At 39.9% G+C, this 14,314-nt stretch overlaps 1 protein-coding gene across 1 annotated transcript in view; it reads left to right on the top strand.

The window, feature by feature from the left end:
* Positions 1–13,727, top strand: part of ABHD17C (abhydrolase domain containing 17C, depalmitoylase) — a 28,612-nt gene extending 14,885 nt beyond the window's left edge. Inside the window, exons 2-3 of the mRNA XM_083870823.1 lie at positions 8,902–9,081; positions 12,209–13,727. Of these exons, the coding sequence (XP_083726949.1) occupies positions 8,902–9,081; positions 12,209–12,428 (400 nt within the window). The 3' untranslated portion in view covers positions 12,429–13,727. The remainder of the gene's footprint in view (positions 1–8,901; positions 9,082–12,208) is intronic.
* The last annotated feature ends 587 nt before the right edge of the window (positions 13,728–14,314 follow it).

The raw sequence follows: 14,314 nt of genomic DNA, 5'->3' as shown, positions 1-14,314 counted from the left end.
GTTTGTGCACTGGAGCAGTTATTCCCTTCTTTGTGGGCAGCTGGGCTCTGGCTGGTGGAGAAATGTCAGAGATGGGTGGAACAGGCAGGAGCTCTGGTCAAAAGCCACTGTGCTCCTCCCTTGAGTAATCCCAGCTCATGAGTCAGAGGCTTGAGCCTTGCATAGGTGCAGCTCATGGCAATTAGTGCCACAGCAGGGTGGCCTCACCTCAGCGTGGTGCTTTAGGTGTGTAGGGTGAGGGAAATACATCCAGAAGTTGGTGTTTGATGTGAGGAGTCCTGGCAAAAGCCCTGCTCCAGGCAGGTGTCAGAGGGGATTCAGTGAACAGATGGAAATAGTAGAAAAAGAAGACAATGCTCCTGAACAAAAATGCTTTAAAAATTGTGGAAAAGCTGCAAGATTGTTTCCTCCAGGCTTGTAAACCCTCAGTTTTCCCAGTGCTGAGCCAAGGCTGGTGAGGAGGGTTATGTGATGGGCTTGGGAGGTGAGCCAAAATGCATTGGCTCAGTGTGAAATTTCAGCCTCAGGATTCAGGCAAGGCTCTCCAGTTTGGAAGTACTTGAAATCGAAGAAACAGCTATGAAAGCACAAAACTTGTGGGAATGCATAACTGGTATTAGTATTTGCACTCAGGTTTGCTTAATGTCTCCTAGGGAATCAATTTCTGTGTTAGTTGACACATACTTGTTTTAACTGAAGTGTTTACATTAAAAGATAATGTGTTAATATACGTGGATATCATCAAATCTTTCTTGGTTTTCATAACAACACCTTACTAGGTGCACAGTTTTAGCAGTAGTTTACCTTATTTTTCAGGTTTTGAGTGTAGGATGCCCAAAGGTGCAGCCTTTTTGCAACACTAAAAAAGATGATTGAAGTTTTAATGTCACATCAAGTGCTGTGAGGAGTACACTCATCTATCTTAGCACTGTTGTACTAGAGCACAGGGTGTGTGTACAGTTGAAGTAAAAATACCCCAGCAGGAGAGGGGTGAGATAATGAGGGTGAAGGTAATGGATTCCTTCAGAAGATACTATAGGCTGAGCTGCTCTGTGAAAGTAGCTGAATTTTTTCTGCTGTCTCAATGTATTTAAATGTACCTCAGAGAATGACTGTATAGGTTTTGTACACTGCTTGCAGTAAAGAGTATATACTAGAAGTAGCTGACTGAGTATTTGTGAATTATTGATGCTGTGGTCATAAAGATAGTGCTCAGTGGCCAGGAAAAGTTTTCAGTCTTCTGTATTCCAGGTTTATTTGCTACAGAGCATCTTAATTAAATGCAAAATACTTCATGGAAGTTAACTCCAGTGCTCTATTTTTAAAATAACTGGAGTAAAAAATTCATTTTATGTGCCATTTACCTGATGTGTTGTGGGACTAAATGGTGTGAGTCAAGATTGGTCTAGGAAAGCACTTTTGAAGAAGCAGGGAACTATGATGAGTAGAGAGCTCCCATGTTTGTTCAAATTCAAAACTATAATGTGCCAGTGCTGTCTGCAGAACTCCAGCTGTTTTTTAAGGGTGCTAAAGCAAAGAAAGTTGGGGGCTGTGTGAATTATGTTTGAATATATCCATGTGTTTAGGTCCTATTTCCATTAGCTTCTTGTATTTCAACTTACAGTGGGTTTGGTTTGTATTTGCCCCTATGATTAAAGAAATAAAACGACTCCCAACATTTAGAGGTGGCTATTTAGGAATTAATTTAGGGAGGAGCTCACTCCCTCTAATTGCATGAGTGTGCACTGAGTTTGGAAAGTTATTCTCCTTTTGTCATAAAGCAGTGGAATGGTGAGGGTAGGAATTCAACAGATGGATGAGCCACATCATTGCTTGTTTTTCTTGGATGTTTTACAAGAGTCCTTTTTGCTTGTCAGTGGCCTTCTTGTTTTCACTCAATATGAAAGAATTAATGCTTGTAGGGGCTAAGTTATTCTATTACATCAGCATGCCTGTGGCACAAGTTCCTGCTTAAATTTCAGTGCACATTTAATGAAAATTCTATTTCCTGCTTCCCTGCAATCTAGGGAAATAAAAAACGAAACAACCAAACAAAAAACCCACAAAAAACACCCAACAAACCCTCAGTCAAGCAGAAGCAACTGTTCCAAATCTGTTTGTTGTTTATACATAAAACTGCTAGTTCGTGTGGTAGACAAATGAGCAATCTATCATAAAACAAACACCAAAATCAGTATCCTGGGTTATTGTGGTGGAGAAAAGTTGTGTTATAAATACAGTTGAGTCCTCAGTACAAGAGAAAGCAAAGGAGGTTTTACTTTTTACTTCCTTAAAACATAAATAGATCTGCAAACACAGATTGCCTATTTTTTGCCTGAGGGAAGAGGAACTTCCTTGTAATGGTGAAACTGGGGGAAAAAAAGGAGGGGAGTGTATTTACTGTTCAAGAGCACTTGGCTTGCTCTGAGTCCTGAGCAGTTTTACTTTAGTCAGAGAAGGTGTTTCCCACTTTGAAACATGACAACTTCAGGAGCCTGTGTTTGAGGCAGATGAACAAAAGGTGACTTAAGGTTGTATTTCAAAAAGGAACAATTTTTAGACAAATTAGTATTCTTTGGATTAAAAAAAGAGTCATCCAGCTGTCACTCCAAAGCCACTCAGTGCAGATTAGCATAATTCAGTTAATTTAAAATGTAATCTCATTACAGTTTGTACTAGAGAATGCTATGAAATACCATTTACCTTTACCTATCCTGGTCTTTGAGAGCAAACCTGCACTGGCTTCACTACTCAGCAGTGTGTAGATCCCTGCTTTTGTCATGAGCTCTCCAGTGATACTCAATATCCTTGTCAGGACTTGGCTGAACTGTGAGCACAGTTCTCAGTGTTGGATGACAGATCACTGATTGTCACAGGGCAGTAATCAAGAACCAGTTGCAGTGATTTCATGCTTTGGTATAATTAAGTTGCTGCAGGGCAAATCATCATCCTCAGAAGTGCCTAGAAGTTGCTTTCACTTGATCCATTTATTATTGATATGAAAAGAGGAGCTGGTACGTCAGTGGATTAGTGCTGCAGTCACAGAGCCCAGCAAGCCTGTAGGAGTGTGATATTTGCTAATAATTCCAAAATTGCCTGTAAGAGGGCATTTTCAAGAGTCATAGGTTCGTTCTGTAATTCCACTATCAGCTTATATTGGTTAGCACTGGAGTTTCTCCATAGTGTAATCAAATGACTCTCTGGTGTGGTAGTAAAAGTAATAGTGATATAAAACTGTGGTGGAGTCCTTGATTGAATTTCTCTGTCAGCCATTCAAATTATTTTGAGGGTGAACACATTTGTGGAATGACTTGCCCACTCCTGTGACGGTGTGCTGGGACATACGCCAGAAAAATTGGTCTCTCTTTTTTGCAGCTTCAAAAGCCAGAATACAACCCATTTTTGGCTCTTAGCTTCATGAAAATGTGAAGTGAAAGAGAGTGTGGTGTACCTGAACTTGAATTGCATAGTACTTGTAGGCCTGGAGAGGGAGAAGGTAGAGAAGGAGGAAATCTCATAATTTAAGGAGTCAGTGTCAGTAAAACAGTGAAGAATTTTAGGCCTAAGTTTGTGTGAATTCAAGGAAACTGGAGAAACTGGCACAGGGACACTTTTTGTGTGCCAGGCTTTCCTGTGAATCTCCAAATCTGATTTTTCTCATTTGACAGTTATTACAGTTAACTCAAAAAATCCTTAATCTAATGCCTTCCTCTCAATTTAATGTTGGCATTTAGACTAAAAATCTGCTGTAATTTCTCTGATATTTTGGCTGACATGCTGGAGTGGTACTTGCTGAAGCACAATGCAAAATTCAGTGTTTTGTTCTGATACTGTAAATTTCTTGCAAAAATCATTATTGAATAAGGTGCTAGTGTTGATTCATTTTAATGTAAAAGTCACACAACATAAAATCATACTCAATGTATACAATCTGGATGTGTGACTTAAATGAAGATTTTTGTTTTTCTTTCTACCCCCCAAAATTAGATTTTTAAATTCATACAAGATTAAATAGCCACTTTGTTCTGAAAATGTACATGGATATCTTATGGGGGTGTATAATGATGCTAGAGAATACCTATTTGTGGTTCTTAACAAATGATCTAAATTTATCTGGATTATTAAACTTAGAGATAATGTATTTTGGAAAGGTGATAAATCGCATTTTGTGACAAATGGGTCTGTGTAAACAGAAGGAAACTGGCTTGACAAGGTTATGAAGATCTGAGCTCATATATGTTCTAGTAAAGGTACTCTAGAAGTCACTATTTCCTCCAAATTGGGTCATGATTTGTGTTATTCCTGATATATGCTGAATTTCCTTTGTGTCTTGAAAGTGATTTATTTAATTGGTGTTTGCTGGAGAGGGGAGTGCCCAGTTTCAGACTCAGTCCCCTTGTGAGAATGCAGGAGCTGGTTACCTCATTTTCCTGGCCTTGTAAATTTATGTACTTTATGTGTCGTAAGGAAGAACTCGCCCAGTTTAGTTGCAGTTAAACACTAAGTCTGAACAGTGTTATGGAGTGGGGTTTGTGCCATCAAAGAATTCTGCATAGGCAGTTTCTGAAAAGTAATTTATTGCTGTTTCTGTATACAGGCTGTTCTCAGTGCTTTCCTGTTCAGGTATGGGACAATGGGACAGCAAATATCATAAAAACTCAAACTGAAAATACAAGGTGAGGTTAACTTCCATGGGTTCAGTAAGCCTGAAAAGCGGACTGGCCTCTTTAATGAAAATATGGATTTGGCACTTTTGAGGACTGGCAGCTTTGGCTGTGTTCATTGCAGGGGTTCAGCTGTGACACGTCTGGAGTCCCCACAGCAGCATTCCACTGGTGCTCTCCACTGAGCAAGGAGAGGGTAAAAATAGCAATGGTAAACTTTCCAGCTCCATGGCTCAAAGCTGGAGCCCTGGGGGGAGGAGGGATTCAGTATCTTAAGCTCATAATTAAAGATGCTTTAAGATAATACATAGTTTGCAGGTAGTGCTGTCATCCAGGAAGGCTGAGGTACTTTGCATGGCAGTTGATGCCATCATTGGTCTGTATGAGGAAACTGAGCAGGGACATGGCCCGAGCCACAAACATACAGCCAAGCTGGGGAACTAGAAGTGATGTCTCATCCTCCTTTGCTGTGCTCTCTGTCAGCAATATTCCCACTCTCCTGTATCCCACTGATCTGCTGGTGTGGCTGAGGTCTTTTATTACTCTGTGAAGGAGTAAGTAGAAGAGTCAGGGGTGTGGATTCTTAATAACCAGCCTCTGTGCATGTAGTTCATGTTAGCATGGGGAGACCAGAATTGCTGGTAAATCTCACTTGTATTTACTGAGGCAGTAACGGGGGGGAAAAAAAAAACCCAAACTACTGTTATTATAGACTGTGGGGTGTTCTGGGGCCTTAGCTGGACCTGACCTCAAGCTCTAGGTACAGAGAGCTGTACTGCTTGTGAAGGTTGCTGGGTTTTTTTCTCCACGCACAAATGAGATGTGTAAGCCACACCATGTACGTGTGGGTTATTGAGACCGGAATAGGCTGGAGAACTTTGAGCCTTGCCACCTGTGTTTGTGGCTAAGGGAGAGCAGAAGTGCTTGCATCATTTATACAGCAGTAGCTGCAGTTCTCAGTAATGGAGTTCCCTTTGGGGAAAAAGCACGCCTGCCCTTTTTTCTTCTCTTTTTTCCCCCTTTGTCAAAGTGGAGTTTTGCATATGGCCATGGTAACTGAGCTGTTTCCTGCTTTGGCTTTGCTGAAGGCTGGTTTCCACATTGCTGTGCTGTCCTGCTTGTTTAGAACTCTCTGATGAGGCTTCACAGGAGAAGTGCCCAAGCATATCCAGAAATTTTACTTGGCTCTCCTGCTCCGTCGGATGGAGCTCTGTTTCCACAGAGACCAAAGCTTGTGTGTTTCAAGGAAGTTATTTTTAGGAGCTGCTGTTTAGCTGGTGGAAAGACTTTCTTCCTTAATAGGAGAGCAGACTGTAACAGGATTCCTCCTTTTTCAGAGTGTCTTTTGCCTTTTTCTACCATGTACTTTCCCTTTTTCTGTGTCTCCCAGTGTCCCCTTCATTGCCACCTTCCTACCCATGTCTGCTCTTCCCCTCTTCTCTTTCACTTTCTGTATCACTGCTCCTGTTGTGCAAGGATCTGATACAAGGAAGTTTGCAGAGAGTGAGGGAGGGACCCAGCCTCTGCTTTAAGAATGTTGTGTTTTAAAGATAAAGCCCCCAGGTGGGTTTTTACCTGGGCTGAGTGACCACTGGGCAGCGTTTGTGAGGATGCGGAGGATCACAGAGCCAAGCCCTGGCCCTCAGCTCTGAGGACCTTGCACAGCTCAATTATTCATGGCCTTTGCTCATGAGTTGTCCTGTGTCCTTTGGCCTGATGATAAATAAATATTACATGTAGCTGTTTCTGCTGATGTTTGCAGTAAGCTCCACGTCTCGCTTGCTGAGTGATGACCTCATGGTATGGTGCTTAAAAAGATAAATCTGTTACAGTAACTCTTCTGTCTTGGAAAGGGGAACTGCCCCTAAGTAAAACAGCCCTAGAGATTCTTTTACTTGTCAGTCAGTAGGAATGTAAAGCAGAAAAGACATTTGCTGTAATGATGGCTAAGAGTGCACTATCTCAGTGTCCTAATACCCTTTTACAATTATTCATTTTGTCCAGATTATCACATTTTCTTTCAGTGGAGTTGGATACTGAATAGCTGTAGTGATGAAAGGCTGCTGTAAGTTTAGACGTATTTCTGGGCTTTTTTAATGATGCTATAGACTTTCTCTGACTTTACCTGGCATACTATGAAACAGATTTTTCTCTAGAGTACCTCTTACCACAACAGCAAGATACTCCCCTTACAATATGAGATGTTTTCAGAAACAAAATAACACCAAAAGGAGTGAGTGTAAAGCAGATCAGTGTTGGAGACAACTGCCATACTAAGGCAATTGGATGTGTTGAATTCTCTTGCTACCCTATGCTGTCCTGTTATCCTGTGATCCACAATCAAACATCTGTTTCCACATTCTGCTTATATTGTAAACCTTTTAGAAAGGAAGCTTCACATTTATCATGATACCACAGATCAGGATGGCATTGCAAAACCTACCAGCATTAATATCGTTCCATTCCCACTGAAATGCCGTGTAGCTGATCATGTTCCAGTCCTGTTTTCTTGTATATCCCTGATGCTGATGCATTTCTGCCTGTCTTTAAGATGATGCAACGGCTGGCAGATAGGCTGGATGCATGTGGTGCCTTTGAGGTGCATGCCTCCAGCCCTCCTCACCCAGCAGCTGGAATGAACTGTGTGAAGACAAGACTTTGTTCCAAGGTCCTGTTAACTGAGTCAACCAGGCCCTGCTGTGTGCTGGACCTTATCTAACACTACAGGAGAAAGAAAATCTGCTAAAAGAGCTGCACCACATCTCTTTAAAAACATCAGGCTGTGGTGACAGACCGCCAGCATCGGCTGCTGCTTGGTTACCAAGAGGATACAATTTTACTCCCTAGAGTTATTTTTGTACAGTTGCTTATTCATATAACAGTGGATGCCAAAAGCACCCTTATGCTCAGCAGTATAAAAATATTAAGAAAATTTCAGTTTCACAGAGGCTACAATCCAGTCTAGTTATATTTCATCATGAAACGAGGCAATCCTGACAGCCTGTAATTGGACGATTAGTACTGGATTACTCTTAATTTTAATTATTAATTGATCTTTCTTCTATTGTAATTATCTCTTTTGGCACATACCAAATCATTTAGCTGCTTGAAAGTCAAGTACTCTTCAGGCCTGCTATACATCTTGCAAGCAGCTTTGCAAGGAAATTGAAACCTTCCAGGTGTACATGAGGTATAGCCTAAACTGCAGGGTTTGCTTTTCATTGTCACAGCAGTGACCATAGGACTGTGAATGGTGTAGACTGTCAAAAAGACATGTTTTACACAAAATATTTTCTACTAGAAATGTGTTCTGTTCTGTATTTCATTGCAATGGGAGGTGGAGAAAAATCTTCTGGGTAAATAGTTTATAATTGAGTAACAGCTTTGATTTGCAGCTTTCCTAACAAGTTCTGGTGGCCAAATACTCTTCACTTCTTCCTATCCACTGTCACCTCCTCCTGTGCCCCTTCCAGATTCCTTTCTATTTTGCATACATTAAATGAAAACTGAATTAGTCTCACTCTCAGCTTTTTTTGCAGTGTGAAGCAGCACAGGGGCTGGGACAGTTTCATAGACTGGATGGGAATATTGGGGAGCTATCCAGGACTTGCTATGAACCCTGCATTTTAGGGAATGGTGTGTTTTTTATAGCTACAAAATAACCTTGACATGTTTTAAACTGGCAAAGAAAAATGAGGAATATTTTATACTGATTAGTAACTGGAAAAATGAAGAGACCTGTTGTCTTTGCTGTCACTAACAAGGCAGTTTTGTCTTCTTATTCCAACTGCATGGAATTAAAGTTGGTCGTAGGAGTAACTACCTTGTTTAATGGTGGAAGGGCTGTTAGCCTCTAGGACATCCAGTTGAAATTCCTGAGAGTGACTCTGGATAGGGGGGAAATCTCGTTTATAATTTGCTGTGCTGTGGAGTGAAAGACAAGAGCTGTTCCTGAAAAAGGTGAACATGAATGACCAAACTGCCATTCCTTCTTTGAGGATAGCTCTCTTCAGCCTATGTAATATTTGGGTTGTTTACTTTGCAGGACTGTTTCAAAATTTAAACTTGTAAGCTCATGTCTCCTCGGAATAGCTTTTAAAGACCCACAACAGATAAGGAGGGATGCTTTGGGTTTTATCCCCCTCTGCTTTTGTTAGTTTGATTTCCGCATCTGTGATGTGAAATGTGTTGTGCTTTGGCTTTTTTTGTTTTAAAGGGATCGTTCTTTTCTGTGCAGGTATGGTGTCAGTCCTGAGAACATCATCCTGTATGGCCAGAGCATTGGTACTGTCCCTACAGTAGACCTGGCATCTCGGTACGAGTGCGCGGCTGTGATCCTCCATTCTCCCCTGATGTCTGGATTACGGGTAGCTTTTCCTGACACCAGGAAAACCTATTGCTTTGATGCTTTCCCAAGGTATGTATCACTGCTGCAAGGGGGGTTTTCTGTACTCACCATGCTCTATAGATGTTTAAAAGTAGATACTGAGACTTCTATTTGCTCCTCCCTAGTGGGGCTCTTGTAGGAACCTGATTTTGTGACCAAAATGAAGTCCCTGTCCCATCTTTTAGAAGATATTAAATTAAGCTTGTTTTAAGAAGGTCTAGAAAACTATGTACAACTGTTTTAAGATAAAACATTTGCTTTTATAGTCTAGTTTTCACCAGAAAAACAATTGCAACAGACCTGGAGTACCCAAATATTTGGGAATGGTAGAGGTCATGGGAACAGCAGATATTCTAGGAATCTTTTAGAACTTCTCATTGGATCCAGTTAAGTTATGAAAGAATATGAGGGGGCAGCCGGTCTCTCTATAGCAGGGCAGTGGGGGCAGCCCATGTCAAAAGCTTAGTGGTCCATGGAAGGGAGAAGATAAAACAGACACTCACTGAAGTCTTGGTCAAAACTTGTCTTTACTTCAGAAAGTCATACTTTTGATAAGTATAGTAAGGAATACTTATTGCATTTCTTATTTTTTGTTTTATTTTGGTTACAGCAGATGAAAATTAGCAGCTGTGGGAGGCTGTAGGTATAAATCTGTATGCCAGAACAGCTAGAAGGAATGGTGGTGAAGTAATAGTGGCTCTCACTATTGAGAGTCTCCATGTTTAGAATCCTTTCAAATAGATTATTAGTTAATTAATTAACTTGTTGGAGGTGCAGACTGAATTTGAAGCACTTATACTCCAGCTCATTCATCATCCTCAAACCTGAAATCCAATATTTACAAATGCTTCTGCGAGAGAGGAAAAAACAAAGCCTTGAACGTGGCTCTGATTACAGAAGTAACAGTGATTAGCTGTTACCAGCCAAATCAAATAACAGTTTTAAAAAGAAAAGTGGGAAGGAGAACAGTGACAGCAGATGTGCTGTAGCACTTGAGTATTTTGTTCTTGCCCTACTGAGCTGTTCATTGCTGTCAGTCTGACTTCCCCTGGTACTGGGAGCAGTGAAAATAAACAGCAGTGCACTTTATGAATGTGTGCAGCTCAACTGTCTGTCTTCACAGTGGGAAACAAAATAGTTCTGTGTGCACCTACAGTGAGTTGCTATTATGTGCATTTTATGTTGGGACTCTATGAGAATTTGGTCTCTGTAGATTTTTCTAGCTGCAGAGCTGTGTGGCTGAGAATACTAAGTGAGGCTAATGTGCAGTTTAAATACTGCTTTATGAGTCGCTGAGTTGGCAATGGGACGCCTTCCAATTTTCTGCAAAATATAAATATTATCTGGCTTAATGGTCTGTGAATATATGTTAAAAAAAAGTTTCATTATATGAATACTGAAGGGAAAGGGGTTTCCTACAATAAATGAGAACTTAGTGTCTAGCCACAAAAATTATGTATAAACATCTCTGTTAGCTGTATGTAGCTGATAGGCCTATTACACCAGACCTTTCATGGGCTTAAAACTTCAGTTTCTACAACATACTGATTATAAAGTATTTACATTTGGCTGTGAGACTAATTTTGGGATTAAAATTATGGGGAAAACCAAAATCTGCATTATTCTGATGCCTCTTTTATGTTGGGATTTTTTTTTTTTTATTATTCAGCATAGTTGCACACAGCTCAAGTTCCACACAGGAAAAGTGAAATAAAGCTGCATTTTAATTTTAAATAGTACCTTAAATGGCATGAAACCTGAGGGGTTTTTGGAGAGGTGTAGAGACAGACAGAAATGTGTTTACACTCAGCTGTTCACTGGAATACCAATGGCAGTTCTCTAGAATACTAAATTCTGAGGTTTGTAAGTGTGAGGCTTAGTACTTCAGTTTATATCTTTTTAGTTAACTTTATATTTTCATAAAACTTTTTTGAATCTGGTTTTAAGTCAGAGTATGCTGGCATCTGTATTTTTTTAAATAATTTTAAGCTGTCTTGATCATTTTGTAAAATCAATGGTCATGCCAGAATTGCATGCCTTCTTGTTCTTCAGGAGCAGGAAAATCCAAACAACTTTTATTAGCTACCATAAAGAAACAGATTTGTCCTTCCATAAAATTGAGTAGTATCAGCACTCATTTTTCCACAGTCCTCCATTTGTTGATGGAGCTGGTAGGAAGCTGAGAGTTCATTAGTACATGGTGTCTCTGACACAGATTTGAAATCATGAAATGACTGTCTGGAAATAAAAGCTGGGGCCTGTGTGAGGAGAGTCAGAGAAAGCTGCTGTTCACTGCTTGCAAGTTCATGTGCTACCAGGATGCTTCATAATTGGGGTTTTCTGGCCTGACCTCTTAGGTGGGAAGGTGCCTTTGTCACTCTTCCCTTCCCTCAGAACCCGTTTTCCTATGACAGGTAGTCTCAAGCTATATTGGTCTGCTAAAAGTAGCTGGAAAAAAGGAAAAATATTACTCTAAGGCCACTTTGCAGTCGCAGCTGGCAAAGAGTCTGGTTACATAAAGTAAATTCCTGAGTGATTTGCAGTTAAATATCCCTGTGTAATGCTCTTCTCCCACAGTTTTGTCTTTCATTGTTTGAACTGAAACAATCAGTACTTAAAACACATTGTTTTCCTTTAGCTGAATCTGCCTAATTTGGGGGTTCAAAGACAGGTTCAAGCTCCATGAGCCAAGACCCATTTTTTTTTAATGAAATCTTATGGCTGGAATGTAGTTAATTAGTTCCTAAGCTGTTAAATTGAAGGTGATAATGTGTTGTGTGAGAAGAGTCCATGCTTGCAGAATGTCCCATGGAATCTAACTTGCCTCACAGTGCTTTGTGTGATAGATACAGTCACTGTTTTGTTGGGGTTTTTTGGGTGCCAAAATTTATTTGCATGCTGCCCACTCAAGCTGGTTGCTGTTAGCACTAGTGGGATGGTGGTGATGGCAGTGCTGGCTCCTTTTTTACACGTGTGCTTTGGGAATTTGGGAATGAGCCTTGTCCCATATCACTTGTGCACAATTCCAGTGCTCTGCAGCCATTTAAAAACACACAGTGGTAACTGGGTTGTGTGTCAATAGTCAAGCTTGCTTTCTTCAATAATGTGAAACTGAAAGCCCCCAAACTGAGCTGTGTCTTTCTTTTCCTTCCCCCAGCATTGACAAGATCTCTAAAGTGACCTCTCCTGTGCTGGTCATCCACGGTACCGAAGATGAGGTGATCGATTTCTCCCATGGCCTGGCCATGTACGAGCGATGTCCACGAGCAGTGGAGCCCCTCTGGGTGGAAGGGGCTGGGCATAATGACATAGAGCTTTATGCACAGTACTTAGAGAGACTAAAACAGTTCATATCTCATGAACTTCCCAACTCCTGAAGAAGCCTACCTGATTTTACCTCAGTTACTGTGAACGGAAGAAATTACCTGGTTTTGCACATGCTTTAACTGGATAGCTGTAATAGCTTTATACTATGAAGAAATGCCCTGTCTTGAGGGTGTTCTAATCAAACATCTGATGAAATTTGTCTTTTCTATCTGGAAATGATTCTACTAATGCACACAAATATGGTCAACTACTGTAATTCCAACAATTTTTAGCTTCATTGCCCTGAAGGAAGTGGGAATCCTAGCTGCTTATGGGGACACTTTTTACCTAGTGCTGTATTAATCGAAGATCAGTTTTCTCTGTCTCACTTCAGATCATTTATAATTCTGTCCTACAAAGACTTTTTCCCCCCTGTGTTCTCAGAGTGGAGAACACAACTGTTATGAGCTACAGCTTGTTCAGAACAATCATGGGTTCAATCTAAGGGAGTTCTTTCTCTGTGAAGTTTCTAGCTGTGGTATTGTAACTGGAAAGTTATTGTGATGAAGTTCCCTCTCCTCCCTTCTAGTGTTCTTTTGTTAACTTACTGATCTTCCCAAGTAAATTATTTAAAAACAATTTTACCTGAAAATAAGCAAACTACTATATGGGGCTAAACTCTGTAACGACCTCTCCATTACTTGTATAAACATAACTGGAATATTCTTAAAGGATCTAGGGACAAAACTGCTTTTGTTTAAAAATAAATGTGTAAATTTACTACTAGAAAACTCATTTTAATATTCAGATTGTCTGAATAATAGCCATAACAGACATTTCCTTCTGTAAAGCATTCCTGTAGACTTTTTAAAAGTACTGTACATATTTGAATTTACATTGTGCATAGATTCTTAATTGGTAGTTTTAATTTAAGTCTAGTTACAATAAACTGCAAAATTCTGGTTTGTATATGATTGAATACATTTTGTTAAAATATGTTTTTATCCCTATATTATTTTGCTATTAAAGTTTTATAAAGTTTCCAGGACAAAAAAAAAAAAATAAAATTTACACATTTATGTTTTGATGGATTATGTAACTAAATTTTCATTGAGCTGATCTTTTTAGTTTAGAAGTAATCTGATTCTTTGACACTGGAATCGCACAGATTATGCATCAGAAATGCAAAACACTTAAAAATTGTTACACTACTAGGATAGGTCTAATTTTTCCAAATTTAAAGGCCTTAAATGTACTGTAAGCCTCAGATTGTTGTATAAATTGATCGCGATTGATTGCAGTTTGTGTCCTGTTGCTAGAAAGCAACACAGTGATTGTAATGGAATAAAGGATGCATGGATTAGAGCTTGCTCAAGTTTGGAATCTTATTTGGTGCATAATTTTCATACATGAGGAAAGTGTAAGAACATTGCTTGATAGAGTAAGCTGGGTATGTAAATCAAATGTGCAAGAGGTTATGTTTAAATGGTGTTCAGCTGGTTCTAAGTAATGAAAAATCATGATTCATGCCTGGAAGAAATATTTGAACATAGTTGTTAAGAATTCCTATAACAGGCCTGCAGTTAATTTTCAGCGCTGCAAGTGTGCATTGTCTTTGATTATTGCCTTGGCCCTATTACTGCAAAAGGGGAAAAACTTGTATTTTCAGTTCCAGTGAAATGGGGACATGCATCCTGGTCCACATCACCTGGGTCCTTAGGCTCTTTTTCTGGGCAGCAGTGTTGTCTAGTTGTGACTTCTAACTGTCCCAAGCAGCAGGGCCCTCTTGGTGGCTCTGCCAGCCAAAATTGTCAGGTTTTGCCTAATCACCACCTCAAGCTCAGCACCTCCCTCCTATATTTTAAATAAATATTCAGATACTTGTCTGATTTTATATATATTTACTGTACCTTCATAAATCCACAGTGGTTTTTTTCCATTCCTACATGTGTTCTTC

The sequence above is a fragment of the Zosterops lateralis genome (genome assembly GCF_965231275.1).
Source record: "Zosterops lateralis genome assembly, chromosome: 13".
NCBI classification, from domain to species: Eukaryota; Metazoa; Chordata; class Aves; order Passeriformes; family Zosteropidae; genus Zosterops; species Zosterops lateralis.
The sequence above is the reverse complement of the archived record's forward strand: the minus strand, read 5'-3'. Positions and strand labels throughout refer to the sequence as shown.